At 41.1% G+C, this 22780-nt stretch overlaps 1 protein-coding gene across 1 annotated transcript in view; it reads left to right on the forward strand.

Annotated features, from left to right (window-relative positions):
• RALGPS2 (Ral GEF with PH domain and SH3 binding motif 2) overlaps window positions 1-6811 on the forward strand; it is a 77850-nt gene extending 71039 nt beyond the window's left edge. Inside the window, exon 13 of the mRNA XM_089683962.1 lies at window positions 482-6811. Coding sequence (XP_089540088.1) covers window positions 482-511 — 30 coding nt within the window. The 3' untranslated portion in view covers window positions 512-6811. The remainder of the gene's footprint in view (window positions 1-481) is intronic.
• Window positions 6812-22780: the final 15969 nt, after the last annotated feature.

A 22780-nucleotide genomic window follows, 5' to 3' on the forward strand; every position in this document is an offset into this window, starting at 1 on the left:
TTTTATCATTGCCTTTTATCCTGAAAAAACAATTACAACACCATTTCCAAAAAAAGGTAATTGAAAGAGAATGACTTCCTAGCAAGTTGGAAAGTGTATCTTGTTATCAATCCCTTCATGACCCATGATCACTAATGGCCATCATGGTGGTCACATGATTAGGAAACATGCTGATTGGTTCCTGATGTTCATCTGTAACTTGCAGCTGTTAGTGACAGCTCACTCTCAACTAGAAGCAGACCTATCTATGACATAAACCTTCTCATGACATAGAAAACTATGCCCAAGAATGATACTATACAGACTGCAGGCTTGTGGACATAATGATTACTAATCATATTTGTATCTAGAATGTTTTACATTCTTTATCAAACTGGAGAAAAAGTTGTGGAAATAAAAAAAATGACTTTAATGCCTACCTGTATGCTGTCTTTTTAATCATATCCAGTGACATGGATCTGTGACTTTTCTGTTTTATTAGGTTCCTGCCAACTTGATGACCTTCGAGTGATCTATCCAGCATTTTTTGTCACAGATTTGTCTCAACTGTACGTCAGTCCCTCAGGGGCTTGTGAACGATGATGAGAGTAAAGCTCCCTCACCACCTGCGGGCAGCAGCACCTTAAAGCAATGAACAAACCAGATCCAGGTTTTAGCACTGACAGCGAAGAGGACAAGGAACGTGATCCACCTCTTTGCAATACATCTATAATGATCCTGCGCAGGACAAAACATGATCTTGCAGATGTGGACAGGAACAGCCATGGACCTCATTTTTGAGATTGCCTATGTACATAGGCCTAGACATTTTCTTTTTTTTTTTTTCTTTTTTCTTATTTTTAATTGTTCACTGAACCACTGCCTTAAAGACAAACTAAAACAAAAATGTGAGTGTTGAAATGTAACACCAAATAGTGTGTGCGTAAATGTTTGTGTGTGTGTGTGTGAGTCTGGGTGGATTCACTCGAGTGTATTACACAGTCCTTTGTGACTATATGTTTTGTTAAGCGTTTATTAATTGTCAAACTCACTGTTACGGGGAAAGAAGTGTTGCCCTTTTTTGGGGTTTTTTTATATATGTATATACAAACACAGAAATAGAGTTTTCTTTAGGAAAACCAAAACAATGAAAAAAAAATTGAGTAGCGAGAACAGTGTTAACTTAGGGATGAGATGTCGTAGTGTAGGGTTGAGATATGAATGGATGGTGTTGGTGAAGGGGGACATCACTTTCTAATATTAGATCAATGTGATAGGCTGATGCGTCAGACCACGGCTGGAGACACAAAAAGAAAAAACACATAATAGTCCTCACATATGGAAATGGCTGAAGGAAAAACTGCCTGTGTTGCCAATACCAGCCAACCATCCCTTTCATAAATCTGAAACTTGAAAGAGAGAAACCAGTTGTTGAAGGCAACACGAGCAGGTACTCAGATAAGCTAAAGAATGTGGGTTGTCCTTCGCTGTCAATCCGCTTCCATCTGTCATGTATTCATGGAAAATTACAAAGTAAGAGCAGCAATCTGGCTGCCATAAACATGCTGTTTACTTGGTTTTATATAAGCACCCACAATACACTTGGTAGGTTTGTTTTTCCAGCAGTAGCTGGTTGGGCTGTACAAATAACAGCTTGCCATTAAAGTGTACCTGTAGATGATTTAGGCAGATATGTTGTAAGTCAATATCCAGCTGTGTGCTTCATGGTAAAGTGATGATCCTTAGAATTGGTAGGCTGCCTCCTCTTGTCCACTCCAAAAAATGGTCCCCTGTACTTATGTGGTGACTACATTTTAAGAATTGTGTTTACGTGGAAAACGTGCTCTAGCCCAAGCCTAGTACCTAGCTGAGTCACACAATAGCAGCAGTATTATCTATTTTTAAATTGTTTTATTCCTCTTTTGATTTTAATATTGTTTTTTTCTGTTAAAGAAGAACCATGCTAAGCTCTACTTGTATCAAAATGTACAACATAATATTCAAATGCAATTTCAGAAAAAAAACTATTTCTGCAAACCCCATTGTTCTGATAGTCATTGCACATAAATTGGGAGCCAGCATATAATGGCTGGAAGCCAGTGAGATTTGAGAGGTGAGCTGTGTCTGTGCCTGTGCCTGCTCCACCACTGGCAATGATCTTCAGAGACAACATATTATCCTGGGTTTTTTTATGTTTGCTTCCCTTCTGGCTTCAGAAACTGAACAAACTCAATAGAATAGACACAGAGATATAATTAGCTGTGCCATTAGAAACTGTGTTTGCTTCAGTCTCTCTTTTCCCTCTTCATGGTCTAGGGAAGGTGAAGGATACTGTATACTGTCAGGGAGCAATTGTTTGTAGAAGACAGGGATGGTCCTCAGCCCCAAGAATGTTTCCCATGCAGAAAAAGGAAATATCAGCCTTGTCATTCACAGCAGCCAATTTATACCCATAGGTTAGCCCCAAAAGGCCCAGTCCTTTCAGGATCATTCCAGTGATAGTCACATGAGACTTTTTCATGCGAGTCCTTTTGCATGTGCAATCCTGTCAGACAAAAGGGCTTATGGCTGAACTGTATGTTTGGTAAAATCAGAGCAATTCCCATTAACTTGATTTCTGCTCTTACGATGCAAGCAGGAATGCATCAGTAGGTAAGTGTAGCTGACGCCATTTTCCTCTAAAACGCACAATCTGACTAAATTCTGCATCAGCACAGGATTTTAAAAATAGGACATGATGTATACGAATGAGGTACAGCAGTCCTCCAGAACATACTGCAAGACCAGAGTTAACCTCACCTTATGTTGCAGATATTTAATAGGATTTCCAAACCAGGAAAAAATGCAGTGACGGTGGTGTCCATAATAAATTGATTTCTATCTATAACTTTTCCTGCTGGTTCTTGGAAAGAAAAAGAATCCAGTTGGGTGCTGAGGCTCACACCTACATTTTTTACTTTTTTTTTTTTTATACCCAAGACGACTTGGGACATTTATAAAATCTAATAAAAACACACAGTCATTTACATTTCACCGATTTTGTGACAGACTGTATTTTTTCCAGTGTGCAGAAATCAGTTTCATCTTGCTTTAGGGTTAATAATGTTCTTTGCACTATATAAATGAAAGCAGACTACCTGTCCATGAATTTATCTAATGTACATTGCTTGTGTTAGTACAGGAGGTACTTACCTGAGCGATAAGCCACAATTTCCTGGCTTTACATTCTGACTCTTCATTGATGCACTGCATTTATCAGTTTACAAAGTGAGCACATTGCTTTTGATTGTATATGTGTAAATAATTGCAGATATTTTACTAAGCAAACGTGTGACTGAAGCAAACACAGACATTACTTAGTTGTAGTATTTAATTTTTCCCCAATATCTAGTCTTTCTAGGATAAGCTATAAAACTCCTTGTACAATGTATTGGTACCTACCATGCCAGTAACTATCCTCTAGGCAGAGGTTTTGTGTAGGTTTATCAAATAACCAGCACATGGAGCTGATTTACAGAAACTGAAATAAATAGCAGAGCCGTTAAACATAACTGTTTTGCCCGCATCGCATACTAGCACATTATGAAAAACGTACCTGAAAACTAAGCCCTCCAGCGGAGCACTGTCACGGCTCCCCAGGGCTTCCATCTTCACCCGGTCTTCCTTCTGGGTTCCCCCGGCTGTGGCCATTTGACTGGCCAAGCCACGGCACGGCTTTCTCAATGGACGGCACGCTGTTCATTGAGAGCGCATGTGCCGGTGGCATCATCGGCGCTACTATAGTAAATATCTCCTAAACAGAGCACGTTTAGGAGATATTTCCAGTACCTACAGGTAATCCTTATTAAAGACTTAGCTGTAGGTAAAACATAAAAAAGACTTTACTACCACTTTAAGCTCTTGTTCCTTAAAATTACCGTTAGCTTCTTACCAATAAAAGGTGTGACTTTATATGTGGCATTTATTGTGGGCAGCAGCAGGAGGAGCCATTCCAGGTAGCGATGAAGTAATTATCCAAGAATTAAAATACCAATTTGTGAGCAATAAAAACTTAAGAGAAGTATGGGGTTTGGAAAAACCCCCCATTATACTCACCTTGGACAGATGCAGCATCGATCCGATGCTGCATCTGTCCACTGCCAGCTCTGCATTGAGAACTGAGCGATCAAAGACTGCTGATCACTCAGTTCTCCCCTCCACTTTGAGCAGAGAGCTGTGACTGTCATGCCAGCTCTTGGCTCTGCCCCTCCAGTGCTCACTGGAGTGAAGGGCTATGGAGGAGGCAGGTGCAGCTGGCTCAGGTTCTCAGTGGCTCGTTGAGAGGCTGAGCCAGCTGCCGGTGCAGGCTTCTGGGTGAATCCCAACTGTAAAGATCATTCCAGAGCCTGGATCAGCTGAAGTCGGCTGACAGCAGGCTCTACCCCACTGTCAGCTGAAGATTGGTCACAGGAGTGTGGAACAAATGGCACTCCTGTGATCCATAGGAGAACTAGAGCCAAAAAAGTTTTGACCATACTTCTCCTTTATAGCCTTATGCACACTAGGCGATTGCCCAGCTATTCTAAACACCTTTTCTTTTGGCAGGAGAAAACTAGGGTAAAAAATAAGAGTATAAAGCCGCATTCTACAAATGCATTTAGGCTTGTCAAGCATTTGAGTGTTTATTCATTTCATTGGCCACAATATTCATTTATCCTGGCCATGAAATGAATGCTCAAGCGCTAAACGCACCTAACATGGGCGCATTTAGATGCATTTTGGTGCGTCTGACAGTTTTTCTGCTAAAGTGCCCCTCTCCTGAATGTGCAAAGGATGTTTTGTTTTCTGCCTCTAAACACTTGTGTGCTTGGACACTTAGGCTAATATGGAAGGTTGTTTAGAGACAGACAAAATGTCAAATGCCCTTTAAAGCAGCATTTTTTGACACCCAGTGTGCTCGAGGCCTAATGAATACAAATTTCATGCACAATTATGCAATGTCTGTGACGTTAAATTTTATGAGTTAAAAAAAACTAAAAGTAAAAATTGGTGTTGACATAAATCATGCTTTATTAAACTGACCCTTATATTGCATTTTCAGTACAGGGAACAAAAAATACATTCATAAGCTTTTAATACTGTCCCAATGTTGATATGACACTTACGTTTTAACATTTTCAGGTAACTAGTTCCAACCAATTAAAGGCCAACTCCAGCCATTTTTCTTTAGTTTTGTAGTTTTGAATAGAGTGGGGCGGAGTTTCCATTTATGTCAGAGTGTTTTCCTCACTTCCTGACTGACACCAGGGCATTGGGGGGAACAGTTTTAAAGACCTTTTCAACAGTTGTAACAGGTCATCATTCTACAAAAGATGTATTTTTGTCTTTGTCCCGTTGGAGACATTTCCCATCACTCCTTGTCCCCAGTTGGGATTCAGGCAGCTGGTACTGCTAAAAAGAATGTGGTCTAATTCGTAGTGCAAGGATATATTTTTTTCTTTTTCAATCATAGTGCTTGCATTGGAGGAGAATGGATTTTAAGAAAACATTGTGGTCTTTCTGATGACTTGCATTCATCTTAAAGGTCGTGTTGTGTATGTTTAAGGCAACAAATTTCATAGAGAATGTGTACCTATAGAAGGACAGAAGAGTGTAGGGCTGTGAGTGTGTACTGACTTACTTTGGAACAGTAATGATGGGGACCTGATGCTAGAATAGAAACATATTGGGAGCAGGCAGTGACCATGCCATAGAGCATTGAGCTTGCTCCATCTGCTTGGTGAGAGGGAACCTGGTTAACACCAGTGCCTTAACCAGTCTATTGTACAGGGTGACATCAGTCATTTGGTGAATTTGCTTCATTATACATAGACCATAAATATTTTGGCTCCTAATAGGCATGTCCACCCAAAACTGGTATATAAAATGATGGCAGGTTTAATAACTCATAGGTTTTTCTTCTTCAGGCTCTAGCAGTGCAATTTCTTCATCTGAGTTCCCGGTTCCACTTGTTATAGCCATTGCAAAGGGGAATACAGTTGCAGTTTCACTGTTTGTACATTACAGGGAATACAGCAGGGGGGAGTAAGGCTTGATTCACACTGCCGCGATGCCTTTTTGATGCAATTTTTTTTTTTGGTGTGATTATGTATTGCGACTTTGTATATTCTATGGGGCCAAATCATGCTGTAAACCACACCAAAGTAGCACAGGAACCTTTTCCAAAGTTGCATTGATGAGAATGGGCACCATTGAAAATAATATTTTCCCCTTGTCATGCGACTCAAGTTGCATCAGAAGTCACACTAGTGTGAACCAGCACTTAGATATTGTTGCTTAGCTTTATAGTACCTGCAGTAGAAAACTGAACTGGCAAATCTTGGCAGAAATTTCACTGCTGGAGTTGCAGACAGAAAAATCATGTGTTTTAACCCACCTGTATACCCAGAAAACTAAAATGGTAATTTTTGGGAGGACTGACCAATTTATAAAATGAACTCCTTACAATGGTGCCGTGATGAAATGTGTAAGTATTGCTGTTAATATTAGTCATATTTTTTCAATTAAAAGAAAAGCGGGAAATATGTACAAGCAGCACACTGATGTCTGGATAAATCCTCCATCGTTTTACATAATTCATTCCTTTTATGAGCAGAAGTGTTAGTGTCCCTTGGCAGCTGTTTGATGTGGGGATGCTGCATTATGACCTCTTGTAGTGATGTGCTAGTCCCCAGGTTCACATTTTCTTTCAATATATTTGTGTGTGAGCACTTTTAAGAATGTGTATATGTTAAAATATGCTGTCTTGGGTTTATTTCCTACTGAAAATGAAAATTAAAAGAAAAAAATGACACCATGTGCTTCCTTTTTTCAACTTGAGCATTTTCCTATTTCAACATCTTTTAACTAATTCTAAAGCAGACCTCCTTTCCCCTTTCTTAAAATGCTAAATACTTGCCTTTCCTCTTGCGGTTGCTGCTCTGGGATCCCGCTATAGACCAGCCACATGATCTCTGATTAGCATTGACCTGCAGTGGGTAAGTATACCAGGATTTCTGTTGATAACCCAACTCCAATTAAAATCCAATCTATATCTTTTCAAAGAGTGGGGACCTAGATTTTCTGTCTGTTGCCTTTGTGCCCTTTGGGGGGATTTTCCCTCACTTCCATCTCACACCCATTGAATAGATATTAATCTCTTGAACAGGGACATAGCAGTAATAAAAAAGACAGTTTGCAAAGGTTCTGACACTTACTAATTCTATAAAAGGAAATGAAAACAAAACATTTTTCTGGAGTTGGGCATTAATCAGTGCAAGGGCATGAAGATCAACTTCTCTTACAGCCCTCACCCCACCATGTAAAAATAGAGATAAAACATTGGAGAGAGAGTGTTGAAACTATTCGCCTTACACCCCAGTATCCCCAGTAGCCTCCTGTAGGCACTGCTGATGTTGCTGGTCCTTACAAGGATCTTGGAAGGCTGATCCCAAATCTGGTGAAAAGATGTTTTAGCATTGTAAAGGAATGTATTCTTGTGAGATTTGGGATCAATGGTTCTCCCAGGATCATGTAAGAAGACACACTGAAACCACCCTCACCTAGGTGAGTGCATCAGAGTGTAAGGTGTTTTTTTTTATGTTTTTCCTTTGCTTTATCGCTTTCACTGAAAAAAAAAAAAGTTTTTGGACTCCAGACCTATTTGTTCAGCAATAACTTTGTCTTTACACTAAAATGATTCATATTGGGGGTTTTTTGGGCCAGTAAAACAATTTTTTTTATAGTATTGTCGTCTTACAAAACCTAGAAGTAAAACACAAGAAATAAATTCCCCCCTCCCCCCCCCAGTATGACTAGCTTCCATTTTAAATGTGTTACTGTAAATCAAATTTTTTTGCAAATAACTTGCTATAACAATAGGATTTCTGTACACACTGTAAATAGGATTTTTTGGTGAGTAGAAAAATTTGATATTCTTACTTGACCATTGAGGGACACAAAGTATTTAACCTTTGAAAATCAAAAAGCTGCCCAACTAAGGTGTGGGGAACACAGCAACCCAATGCTAACCGGCCCCAAAAAACAGAACTGCTTTTGCCTACAGCTCAAAGAGCCATCTGAAGAACCTTACACTCAAAAATGGCATCTAATGGTTGCAACTTTCACCTGGTAGAACTTTAAAGAATGTTTGAAATAGCCAGTTTGCTTGGCTTGTAAATCCAATGCTGAAAAAGCATTTGCAGATATATTACAGTGCATCTTGACAGAAAAGGTTGGGACCCGATCCTTGAGACTATAAACCTAGACATAAAGATTTTATGTAAATAATATAAACCCTGGTAAATTATATTAACAAATCAATCTATTCCAAGGTCTACATCATCGCGCCTTAGGAATGTAGTACCAAGAAATAATTATTTGATACAGGAGCTGCTATTATACAGCAATAACCCAAAAAATATATATCCAATATATGATAAAATTATAACCACAAATAATAGCGCTCACAGAATATACTCAATAATATATATAAATAATAATTATAATAATATTATTACTCCACCACTAAAACAAATAAAATGTGTGGAAAAAATAATTAGATTAAATAATAGATCCTCATTTAATAAGGATCTATTATTTAATTTAAATATTTTTTCCACACATTTTATTTGGTTTGGTGGTGGAGTAATATTATTATTATAATTATTATTTATATATATTATTGAGTATATTCTGTGAGCACTATTTGTGGGTATAATTTTATTATCACATATTGGATATATAAACCTAGACCAGTGGTTCTTAACCTGGGTTCGATCGAACCCCAGGGGTTCGGTGAGTCAGTCTCGGGGGTTCGGCGGAGGTGACCCACACCCGACTCATGATTTGTGATGACATGCCCAGTGGTCGGCAAGCCGCGGCTCTTGTGTGCCGGGCGCCCGCTCCCCTCCCTCCTCTCGGGCGGCAGGGACTCAAATGCAATGATTGGCCAGTCTCGCTGCCACTCACATCCTGATAGCCAGTGATTGGCTGTCAGGATGTGTGTAGGCGGGGCAGCGTGACGAACGTGAGAGGAGCTAGGCTCCTCTCACAGTCCGCCCTGAAGACCGGAACGGCGCGGGAATACAGCGAGAGGAACGCGCAGAGCAAAGGTAAGTGAATTGACACAGGGGGGACTTAATATGGGGGATGAATTAATATGGGGAATGAATTACTATAGGGGGGATGAATTACTATGGGGAATTAATTACTATATGGGGGATGAATTACTATATGGGGGATGAATTATTATATGGGGGATGAATTACTATATGGGGGATGTATTACTATGGGGGATGAATTACTATATGGGGGATGAATTACTGTATGGGGGGATGAATTACTGTATGGGGGGATGAATTACTATATGGGGAGATGAATTACTGTATGGGGGGATGAATTACTGTATGGGGGGATGAATTACTGTATGGGGGGATGAATTACTATATGGGGAGATGAATTACTATATGGGGGATGAATTACTATATGGGGGATGAATTACTATGGGGGATGAATTTTCATACCGTTTGTTACAACATATCTTTGCGAGCAATCCTTTTCGAGGATGCTGGACATAAAGACGAAGAAAAGGAACAGACTTTGTTGCGAAAATGACATGAGAGTGGCACTTGCCAAGGTAAGGCCGCGCATTTCAGAACTGGCCTCTGAAAGACAACAGCAGAAGTCACACTGATTTGCGGTAAATATTCATTATTTTGTTTTTGTGTGAAAATCACGTTTTAATGGTTTTGTTCTTTGTTCTTAATGGTTTTGTTCATTTTGTGCACCTATGTATAAATATATACCTATGTTTTGAATTTTAAAAATCATATTTTATTTTTCCAATTAAGAAGGGTTCGGTGAATGCGCATATGAAACTGGTGGGGTTCAGTACCTCCAAAAAGGTTAAGAACCACTGACCTAGACAGATGGTCTGCCGAAGCAACATGGAGATGGAAGGAGAAGTTGAGCACCCTGGGTCTTCTTGGAGGAGGCAGTGGTTGAGAGACTTTTACACTGAAAAGACACTTTTATCTGAAATTGCCACAACCCAAGTAACCCCAACCCCTGATCTAGCCTTTTTAGACAGGGATAGACCAATTCTCACTTACGTTTACAACTTTTATAATATAATTGTCAGCTACAAAACTAAGTATAACTACAATCTGGAAGGCAGCCAGCCCTCTAGTATGAAAGAGGTAATAGCTGATTTATACTTGCAATGTTCAATGGAGAAAATGGTTGCTTTGCAGAACAATAGCTGCAGAAAGTTTCACACAGTCTGGACTACATTTTTAGAAAACACAGGAAGTCATGTGTAATGTTCAAGGATGAAAACAGGATTATCTTTAAGGCCTCGTTTCCATAGGCATACTTAATCATCACCCATGTAAGGGCCATGTTTTGCCTGCATGGGATGCACAGGTGTTCTGTGAATCTGCGTGCAGGCAGTTCCATTGCTTCCAATTGGGATGCAGCGACTGAATGGACACAGCTACTTCTCCCAATTTGACATCTGTGTTTGTGTAGGTACGTGTCGCTGAATGCACACTGTGTGCGTATATGTACGTCCACCCGCACATGGCTGTCAAATTGGGAGCAACGGTTGTGCAGTGCAACCGCTGCATCCCAAATTACATGAATGGGACTGCCTGCACCAAGATGCACAGAAGACCTGTGCGGGCAAGACACAGCTCTCACATAGGTGTACATGTAAGTACGCCCTTGTGAATGAGGCCTTGCAAGGAATAAACTGTTAACCCTTTGAAGTTCTTTATACCATTTCCTTACTATCCTTTCCCCTTTTTTTTTTTTTTCGCTTAAAGTGGTTGTAAACCTCAGACGTGAAATATTAAAAAAGCTTATCCATCTATAGTGTGTACTATCAATCCACAGTAAATATAGTATATAGAAATAGCACCACAAATAAGTATATAAAATATTAATCAAAAATGAGCTGCAAGACCTAACCTATAATATATATATATATAGGATATGCAAAATATCAGAAACAGGCTGCGCCTAGATGTATACAAATAAATATCAAACAGAATAAAATATAAAGTCCAGCAAACAAAAAAGTCCAAAGCATTAGTGGTATTCAAATAATCAATTGTGTCTAAAAAAATATATCACCAAGTGAATTCACCACCAAAAATGGTTGAATACAACTCACCAGAGCAATATGCTGATCATATAATAAACCAGCATATAGCGCTTGTTGCTGTGGGAGCAATGATCTGTGTGGTAACGGCAATAGTTGAAACTAATAAGGATGACCTCCAAGGAGTAATGATCTGCAGGGCTGAATATCCACTTCAAAGGCTTTAGCATCCACACTAAGAGATGTTCAGACCACCACTCAGAAGAGAAAAATAAAAGCTCATGGTGCAGTATGTAGTAAAATCATCAATTTTTAATAAAAAAAAATGCACTTACAAAGAATGGTGCCCAAACCGACACCAGTGTGAACAGCATATTCAATAGACAAGATAACGCAAACCCAGCCTAGCTAGCACATGCGCCGTACAAGTGGACTGGTAGCGTGCTGACGTCACATCCAAAGGCTCCGCCCTACGCGTTTCGTCATCGACGTCCTCACGGAGCTGATGGACGTGAGACGTCAGCGCTTCATTAAATATTCACTGCACTCTGCGAACAGCTGATCTATAATGAGAGTGGATTCCCCGTGCAATCCAATCCCAATAGCCAGCTATCGCATATAACAAATTCATACAAAAGATGGGAAAAGTATAACTATATAGTAGATGGCATAAAAAACTCTATAATTGTCAGGCAAAAAGTAAGTATGAAAATCTCGGACATTTAAAGAGACCGTATCAATTGCTGAATTGATATAATATCATGTACAATGGTTCTTAGAGTTTGAACATTAGAGTTTCTCTTTAAGGTTATATGTATTCTTGTGACTCTGTCTCTTTAAATGTCCGAGATTTTTATACTTACCTTTTGCTTGATAATTATAGAGTCATTTATGCCATCTTTTATATAATTATACTTCTCCCATTTTTTGTTTGAACTTGTCATATGCGATAGCTGGTTACTGGGATTGGATTGTGTGTGGGGAATCCATGTAACATCATGTATTATGAGTCAAACAGTGTGATCATTAGAGTTTCCCTTTAATGTTATATATATTCACTTGATACTGTCTCTTTAAATGTCTGAGATTTTCATACTTTTTGCCTGACAATTATAGTTTTTTTTGCCATCTACTATATAGTTATACTTTTCCCATCTTTTGTATAAATTTGTTATATGCGATAGCTGGCTATTGGGATTGGATTGCGCGGGGAATCCACTCTCATTATAGATCATCTGTCCGCTGAGTGCAGTGAATATTTAATGAAGCGCTGATGTCTCACGTCCATCTGCTCCGTGAGGACGTCGACGAAACGCGTAGGGAGGAGCCTTTGGATGTGATGTCAGCACTCTCCCTGGCCCGCTTGTACGGCGCATGTGCTAGCTAGGCTGGGTTTGCGTTATCTTGTCTATTGAATATGCTGTTTACACTGGTGTCGGTTTGGGCACCATTTTTTGTGATTTTGTTTTAATTAAAAATTGATGATTTTACTACATACTGCACCATGAGCTTTTATTTTTCTCTTCTGAGTGGCGGTCTGAACATCTCTTAGTGTGGATGCTAAAGCCTTTGAAGTGGATATTCAGCCCTGCAGATCATTACTCCTTGGAGCTCATCCTTATTAGTTTCCACACAGATCATCGCTCCCAGAGCAACAAGCGCTATATGCTGGTTTATAATATGATCAGCATATTGCTCTGGTGAGTTTTATTTAACTGTTTTTGGTGGTGGATTTACTTGGTGGTATATTTTTTTGGACACAATTGATTATTTGAATACCACTAATACTTTGGACTTTTTTGTTTGCTGGACTTTATTTATATTTTATTCTGTTGATATTTATTTGTATACATCTAAGCGCAGCCTGTTTCTGATATTTATCAATCTAGAGTACCAAGTGTCATTACTGTCTACTGCCTTGTTCCTGTGCTATCAGCATGAATCACTTCTCATAAGTTTTCTTGACACCAAGAGAAAAATGGTGACAGGAGAGGGCACAGCCTGTGATTGACAGCCTCAGTCCTGTTCCTGTGAGCTGTGTGAAGGGAATGTGTCTATTTTCTCCAATCAGCACTCAGAACTCTCTCTCACACTACAACTTCAGCTCTCCGCCCCCTTATTTTCAATGCTGAGAGATCCTGTGTAAATTGTGCACTCTGGATGTAGGGGAAAGATGACTGTATATAAACAGGTACAACTTATGTAGGAGGATTTGTTTCATCTCTGTGTATCACCTGATGCTAATCACTTCACTGGGTATTTGTAATGGTTTACAACCACTTTACCACCTAACAAAACAGCAAGTACTTGTGAAGATCAATAGTGACTGAGCATTTATGAGTCAGATGAGACCCATCCACTCATATACACTATTCTGTCCCCTTGTTGGCTTTCACAAGAACTGTCTGTTAATATTTATAGTGGGAAATGCCAGACCATCACAAAACTGGTCTCCCTTCGTCCAATCCATATCACTCATCTGCATCTGTCTTATCCTGCATGCTGAAAATCAACAGCCTTGAGTATTTCCATTTGTGATCTCAGCAATTGTTCTCTGCAGACTGATCATGTCTTGCTTCTTCCAGGACAAACAAGGGAATACTTTACAGCCCAACTGGAACAACTGTTTGGACAGTCTGTTTTTACAAGTTGCTGAGCTACTGATCTGTTACAAAGTAGGCCCTAATTTTCCTCTTTCCGGTCCTTGCTAAGTCATCAGTAACTCTTGTCCAACCTATAAATCTTTCTGTGGTCTAAAACAGCAGCTGCACTTCCATGTTTTTAGTGTTGGCCATGAAAATATATTGAGAGACAGGTTACCTCACAGTGCCTCTAATCCTCTACACATGAGACATGCTCCAGCTACTTGTGTCTACTGACGGTATGTAGAAAATGAGAAGGCAAAACACAGATGTTTTCCTGAGTAGTTAAGTGAAGAGGGAAAACAAATAACCCAGATCTGCAAGCATGGAGACCGAGGGGTATTCTACAGCCCATTAATCAGCTATTAAATGTTAAAGACCCTGTCATGTAACATACTTGATTATCCTGAGTCTTGGCCTGCATTTGTTTTTCATTTTAAACATATTTTTTTAAGCAGAAGCCCTAGAGAATAAAATGGTGGCTCTTGAAATGTTTTATGTCACGCAGTATTTTGCAGCAGTATTTAAAATGCAAATTATTTTGGGGAAAAAAAAACACTATAATGAATTTTAGTGAACACAAAAACAGAATAACACCCAATTTTTTTGTAAAATATAAAAGATGATGTTACCCCGAACTATAGTACGTTAACTTATCCAGATGCTTTAACCGCATCCCACCCGTCATATAAGGAAATGACAGGTGCAAGGCGGTTCTCGCATTCTGGGAGGAGGTCATTCGACATCCCACTCTTAGCTGTGAGTGCGCAGCAATCGGTGGTGTACTGTGTCCCTCGGACACAGCGGATCACCAGCCAATGGAAAGAGCCGAAGATGTCTGCTCTGTCGTGATCAGCTGATCGCATGTAAATAGGAAATGCTGGTTATCGGCATTTCTCTCCTTACAAGCTGTCACGCTGACAGCTCGTGAGGAGAGGAGAGCCGGTAATCAGCATTCCTCAGAGGGGACATGTACACTGGTGATCAGTGTAGCCCCATCAGTGCCACCTGTGAGTGTCCATCAATGCCAGCTGTCAGTGCTCATCATTGCCAGTGCCTACCAATGCACATCAATACCACATATCAGTGCCCATCTGAGCTGCCTTTCAGTGCCACCTATCAGTGCTTTTAGTCAGTGCCACCTATCAGTGATGCCTGTCAATGCTCATCAGTACCACCTATCAGTGCCATCACTGCAGCCTCATTTGGGCACATCAGTGAAGGAGAAAAATCACTTATTTACAAAATTTTATGACAGAAACCAAGAAAAAACTTTGTTTTTTAAAATTTTCTGTTTTTGGTTTCTTTAGCAAAAAATAAAAAAACCAGAGGTGATTTAATACCACCAAAAGAAAGCTCTATCTGTCTCAAAAAAATTATAAAAATGTCATATGGGTACAGCGTTGCATGACCACGCAATTGTCATTCAAAGTGTGACCGCACTGAAAGCTGAAAATTGGCCTGGGCAGGAAGGGGGTATAAGTGCCCGGTAGGCAAGTGGTTAAAAGCCTTTTTTCGGGTTACTAGTTTTAGAGTTACACAGAAGGGCTGGTGCTAGAATGATTGCTTTCATTCTGATGTTCACAGTGATACCTCACGTGTGGTGTAATCACCGTTTACATATGCGCTTGGGACTGACGTTGTTCCCTCACCCTTGCATGGGTGGACCGGGAGGCACTTTAAAAAAAAATTTCTGAAACTTTATTTTTTTATTTTTACAATGTACCTTTTTAATTTTTATATATATATATTTTTAACATTCCTTCTGATAGCATGGGCAATGACAGGTCCTCCTTATAGAGAGATGTGGGGTCTATTAGACCCTATATCTCTCCTCTGGCCTCCAAAGCAGCAGATCAAATCAAGATCAGCTGCTTCCCAAGCCAGAAATAGCTTGTAAACAAAGAAACCAAAACTGTAAGTGACTAAATCCCTGTCGCTTCTGGATTCTGATGTCACATAGTGCAAGGAACAATATCATTTCCTCTAACTGTTCAGGTAAGCAGATGCTTCCGGTGCATCCTTACTGTGCTCCCTGATTGCTTCAGAGAGCCCAGTAAAGGCGAGGGCTGTACTACCAGGGTCACAAGGGTCGCACTTGCAACCGGGCCCTGGAGTCCTGCCACTGTGGGCCCACCCCCCCCAAGAGTTTGGACTGTGGCTCCTCAGTGGCTGCAAGAGCTCTGAGCTGAGAGAGTCTCTCTGTCAAAGTCCAGGGCCAGTACTCACAGTTCTTCCCCCCTACCCTGGCATATAAAACACCTTGTACAAATGACAAGCATATCCAGCACTCACAATATGATGGAATATGGTGTAGATCAGCGGTCACTAAATGGCGGACTGCACTCCGCAGGCGGCCCCAGCCCGCAATGACAGATCTGCCGCTGAGCAGGGTGGTCGTCACTGCAACATAACATCACGTGCACCCCGCCCCTTTCAGCTCACTGTCTCTCAGGCTCCCGCTCCCTGCCTGTACAGAAGTATCTAGCAAGGATCGCGGCACAGCTCCTATCTGCCCTCAAGGTGGGGTGTAAGCTTACAGAGGCACTCTGATGGGCATATTGAATGTTAAAGGGCACTCTGATGGGCACAACATAGCATGTGCCCATCAGAGTGCCCCTTAATATAATGTGCCCATCAGAGTGCCCCTTAACATAAAATGTGCCCATCAGAGTGCCCCTTATTTTATGTTAAGGGGCACTCTGGGCACATTTTAAGGGGCACTCTGATGGGCACAACATAGAATGTGCCCCTTCACATAAAATGTGCCCATCAGCATTCCCCTTATTTTATGTTAAGGGGAACTCTGATGAATGCATTTTATGTTAAGGGGCACACTGATGGGCCCATTTTATGTTAAGAGGGCACAAATGGGCACATGTGATGGAAAGGGGCACATATGATGGGGAATTTGATGTAAAGGGGCACTCTGATGGGGAGATAGGATAGAAAGGAGTGCTTTGAGTGTAAGGGGGCACTCTGATGGGAATACCTGATGCAAGGTGGCAATGCGATGGGGATACCTGATGTAAAGGAGCACTCTGGCGACACCTTATGAAAGGGGGCACACTGACAGGCACACCCTATTTGGACCTCGGCGGGAAAAATTTTTTAGTGACCGGACCTCCTTGAATTTTAATTCAATACTAATGCACTAATGAAAAAGTCCACAGGGGTTAGTGAAATAGTAACAATATTCACTGAATACAATATGACCAAACTTGCAGTTTATCAGGAAAGGGCATATTATTATTATTATACAGGATTTATATAGCGCCAACAGTTTGCTCAGCGCTTTACAATATAAAGGGAGACAATACAGTAACAATACAGTTCAATACAAGAGGGATAGGAGGGCCCTGCTCCTTGGAGCTTACAATCTAAGAGGAAGGGGCTAGTGGTACAAAAGGTAGTAACTGTGGGGGATGGACTGGTAGGAAGAGTAGAAGATTCCATTATTAGTTGAGGGCAGGATAGGTTTCCCTGAAGAGAGAGGTTTTCAGAGATCGCCTAAAAGTGAGCAGAGTAGGTGATAGTCTGATAAATTGGGGTAGAGAGTTCCAGAGGATGGGGGAAGCTCTGGAGAAGTCCTGGAGATGAGCATGGGAGGAAGAGACAAGGGAGCTAGAGAGCAGGAGGTTGTGGGAGGAACGGAGAGGATGGTTTGGGTGATATTTGGAGACAAGATTGGTGATGTAATTTGGGGCAGAGTTATAAATGGCTTTATATGTTATTGTTAATGTTTTGAATTTTATCTGTTGGGCAATAGGAAGCCAGTGGAGGGATTGGCAGAGAGGGATGGCAGATACAGAACGGTTGGTAAGGTGGATGAGTCTGGCAGCAGCATTCATGATAGACTGAAGAGGTGATAGCCTGCGATGAGGTCGGCTAATGAGGAGGGAGTTACAATAGTCAAGTGTTATCTCTATTATTCATTTACCATTCACTAGGTACATTGAGCACATCTTAAGTCATTTTTATACAGTCATTTTATTAAAGAATTATTTTTATTATTAATTTTCCTTATATTTGTTTTTTATACATACTGTTCTTTATGATTATATATAAGGTAGATTCGACCATCCAGCTGCATTGCTTCCCCCCCCCCCCCCTTTTCCCATCCCCTCGGCCAATCAATTTCAAAACACATTCCGAACTATTTGACTGTCACTATACTGATCTTGTTTAAATTTGATTTTTAATTCTTGCCCCTGTGCGGTCTTTTTCCTTTTCTTTTGATCCAGTTTGGCTTAGATCTTTAGAGATTTTAAACATTATCCCCTTGCGATCTTTCCTCCTTCTCCTGCTTCTATATTCCTCCCACCTCCCTTTCTAATTGGTCCTTTCCTATCTAACTGCCTATTTATACTCATTTGCCTAATGGGCGGGCCTGCTTGTAAAGGAGGCAGAGCCTCAGAAGCGCATTGTGACCCGCCCAATCGCCATTTGCATTGATGGGAGAGGAGAGAGAGAGACAGTTATGCTCCTCCTGCCCTCTCTTGTGTCTGCCCCCTGCCCTGCCCACACTCCCCAGAAGTGTTGTGCCTCAGACAAAAGGGATGTGTGGGTTGGAAATGTGAAGCCCAGAAGCTGGATGATCAAAGGTGCCAATAGCCGATACCTGATCCTCCATTGTGGGTGAGTGAGCTCACCCTCAGTCCCCTGTCTGTGAGTGAAGTGCCCCCTTCCCTCCCCTTTCCTGCCTCTGAGTACACTAATGTAAGGGGGACTCATATGTGAGGAGTGCATTTTGACCTCTAATGTAAGCGGGTTTGGTGAGCAGAGACCCCCTTACATCAGAGTTCCCCTTTACATTCCAGAGTACACCCTTATGGTGTGAGTGGAAATTTGACAGACTCTGATGCAAGGGGTGCTCTGGGAACCCTGATGTAAGTGGGGGCTGTGATTACCAGAGACCCCCTTATATCACAGTTCCTTTTACACCAGAGTCTGCAGCGTTCCTTCTTACATCAGTGTTGCCTCCTTACATCTGAATCTGCAGAGTCGCCCCTTACAGTGTATGGGAACTCTGTGAGTTTAGATGTGAGGGGAACTCTGCAGATTCAGATGTAAGAGGAAACTCTGTGGATTCAGGTGTAACGGGGAACTCTGTGGACTCTTGTGATTTTAATCCATATGATTTTAAATGTTATTTAATAACAAAATACATGGGTATACTACAAAAAAAACCACATTTGCAATGCTCCACTAGAGGGTTTCTGTTTGGCTTGAAGAAACTGTGACAACCTTACCCAAGATAGTAGGAAGGGGGCCTGCTGCGGGACCATAATAAAGAACCGCGCAATGGGGGGAAAAAAAGCCCTGGACTCGGAGAGTAGGGGGTGTTGTCGGGGGAGGGCTTCATGGTTTCTTGCACCAGGGCCCTGATTGTTCTAGTTTTGTCTCTAAATTCCAATATAACTGCTTCAATATGAGCTCGTATGTACATACATACAGCGGTATGGAAGCGATTAAGTACACATGTAAAACTTGTGCAAATGCTCAAAAACCTATGCCTACAAATTGCTCATGTGTAAATGAGGCCAAGGGGTCATGTAATAGACCAAGTCCTAATATTACCACAAAGTGATATTCCAGAGGCCATTTGATGTGATACACAGAGATGAAACCCTCATACAGGTACATAACTTTACTTAACAGCACAGCATAGAGAGGAGAGCTGCATGTAATCTGAGACCTGAGTGGAGGACACACCACCTCTCTCAATGTATTCTCATAAGGACATATGCACAGCTGAAGAAATCACCTGCTGTGTGCTGGAGGGGGCAACCCTTTCCTGGGATTTGTTGGTGTCGAATTAACTGTCAAAATCATGCAAAGAGCAAAAGAAGGAGATAGCAGACAGAAATGACAGTAAGTCCTTTTTATTGAGGCAAGTACACACTGTAGAGGGATATGCTTTGTTCAATTTTAGAAGTTTACAACCACTTTGACATGACCTATAGGAGTAGGGCTCCCTTAATCACCCATTTGAATGTATCCTATTTATGTGTATAATTACCTGTATCTACTCTTTCTGTAAAATGTTGACACACTAAAAATGTAATGAATAATAAGTAATTATTCCTTCATGTTTTATGTATTTGTTTTATACATCTTGCAATAAATTGTTTTGGTATGCTTTTAGTTTGTCCGGGTTGCTAGAAATATGTAACTTTGCAGTAGATTTATATTGTCAAGGTTTAAAAAAAATAATGAATTGTGTTAACGGAAACAAACAATGTACCAAAAGTCCTGAAATTGCCAAGATTTTTGCCTGCACAGGTTTTAGAAATGTCCTCAACCTCAGTAACACAAAAACTGCAGATACACGGTAAACTAAATGTTTGATGATTCAATGCAGTAATTTAGTCAATTTACTATGGGGAAGCATTTCCATAAACTGCTGAATTAGAAGACATATAAATAGAAACTCCACAGGGAAGGAATATATTTGTAGCTCTTTTTACATTTTCACATGTGCAAGAATGCAGCAGGACCAGTGTGAAATCCAGCATGAAGTGCTAATTGCATCAGTCCTAATTATCATGGCCGAGTCAGTTTAAATGAGGCCTGGCACCAATCTCAGCTGTGCACTTCTGAAAGGGCCAGCATGTAAGAGGAAACGCTACTGGCTCCATAAGCAAAGGGGACCATTGATAAAATCTAGGGCACAGTACAAATGTGTGTTCTCTTAGAAATCTGATGTGTAATAAATGCATATTATTATTATACAGTATTTAGCGCCAATAGTTCACTCAGCGCTGTACATTACAATGGGAGACAATACATGAGACAGTACAATGACAATACAGTGTGATACATGAGGGTTCGAGGGCCCTGCTCCTTGGAGCTTACAATCTAGGAGCATAAATACTATTCCCATGCATTTCATAGGTTAAATGCTCATTTGGCTAGTGGGGATAGATATAAGTACAACTGCATTAGGCCCAGTTTACACAGGACAGATACCCTTGCTCAGCAGGTCATCTGTCCATTGATCCCCTGTTGAGCAGAGCAGGCAGATGACAGGTCTGTGTCCACTCAGTTTATGCAGAGCGGACACAGACTGAGTCAACTTTGCTCTATGAGTGGTTGGGTGTAAACAGACATGCAGTCTACTGACTACCTCAGATCTGATCAGCTTACACAGAAGAGGATGGATATTCCTCCATATGTTTTTAGTGGATCGGCTGTAAGCAGGTGTAAATGGACACACATTTATTTACACCCACCGATCCATAGTGATACATGGACCGTCCAATCAGGTCCACCTGAAAAACTGACAGGCGGACCTGATCGGATAGCTTGTGTGAAAGGGCCTTATTTTTCACTCCCCTCCTGTGTCCAATGCTACTGAGTTGTGAATGGTCCTCTACCGCCATCACCTACAATGAAGGACTGCTAGTCCTACACTGTATGTGATGTCAGGGAGCTGTGATTTGGCCAGGCAGAAAAGTACAGTGGCTTCAGGGGACCAGTGGCACGGAGAGGAAGAAGCCTATGAGGGATACGGTATTTGTATTTATTCCTTTTCCCCTTAGCCAAAAGGCCTTTTAACCCATGCACTAGGGGGGAAGGGGCTCCCATTGCATGGTCAAATTTATCTGGAGGCCAGAGTGAGAGGTTAAGACCAGCATTTAGCATACCTCTCTGTGTTTGCCCTAAGGGATGCACAGGATTTCTGTGCATCGGCGTGCAGGCAGTCTCATTCCTGTCTATTGAAATGTAGTAGCTGTACAGCCACTGGTCCCAATTTGACAGCCATGCAGGTGTGTGTCTCAGAATGTGAAGAAAAGGGGCGGCAACATCTAAGTGCAGCACATCAGAACCATTTATTAAACCAAAAGTAAGCAACTCACAATATAGCTGATATAAAGCGCTTGTGTAGCACAAGTCATCTGCTGTGGTCTGGGATGTGTGGTCAATCCAGGGTATAAGGTCGATGTCTAGCGGCTGCGCTGGTGGCTCCTAGCGTTTCCACTGGACACAAGTCCACCAGAAAGAAAAGACTGACATAATGTCTGGTCAAGTGGCAGCAGGGGGATGGCACACATTTGGAGCATGCGTGCTCCCTCTTCAGGCCAGGATGGGGGCCATCTTTGTATAGGCTTTTATGGAGGACAAGGGAAGGGAGAGGGCAGAGACCACTCCTCACGATCTCATTGTGTCAATGGAAATGCCAAACAACAAACAAACAGATGCGCTTCTCACGCTAAACAAGCATGATCCTAAGCCTATATTTTCTACAATGTATACAATTTAAAATATGACAATGATTGTACTTACTGGTACTGATGTTCAATGTGTTTAAACAGACCATAAGGATCCTGGATATAAATAAATAAATAAATGAGTAACTGGGTACATGACGTTACAAAATCACCTAGTCTTCTATGGGTGCTACATAGATGATGTTGTTATCATCTGGGGTGGCCCCCTTACACTGGTCCTAGCATTTGTTTAACATTATAATACCAACAATATGGGTTTGTCATTCACATCTGTTTGCGACCCGGACAAATCAGCCTTTTTTAGATCTTGAACTTTGCCATGAAGGGAACCACATTTTCGCACCTGTTATTGCCACCACCCATGATGGGTTGAGAATATCCCCAACAGCTAATGCTGTTGGTTAAAACATACAGTCAGGTCCATAAATATTGGGACATCGACACAATTCTAACATTTTTGGCTCTATACACCACCACAATGGATTTGAAATGAAACGAACAAGATGTGCTTTAACTGCAGACTGTCAGCTTTAATTTGAGGGTATTTACATCCAATTCAGATGAAGGAATTACAACAGTTTGTATATGTGCCTCCCACTTGTTAAGGGACCAAAAGTAATAGGACAGAATAATAATCATAAATCAAACTTTCACTTTTTAATACTTGGTTGCAAATCTTTTGCAGTCAATTACAGCCTGAAGTCTGGAACGCATAGACATCACCAGACGCTGGGTTTCATCCCTGGTGATGCTCTGCCAGGCCTCTACTGCAACTGTCTTCAGTTCCTGCTTGTTCTTGGGGC

Source organism: Staurois parvus, unplaced genomic scaffold, assembly GCF_062004578.1.
Source record: "Staurois parvus isolate SC_StPar_1 unplaced genomic scaffold, SC_StPar_1.0 ptg000332l, whole genome shotgun sequence".
Lineage (NCBI taxonomy): Eukaryota > Metazoa > Chordata > Amphibia > Anura > Ranidae > Staurois > Staurois parvus.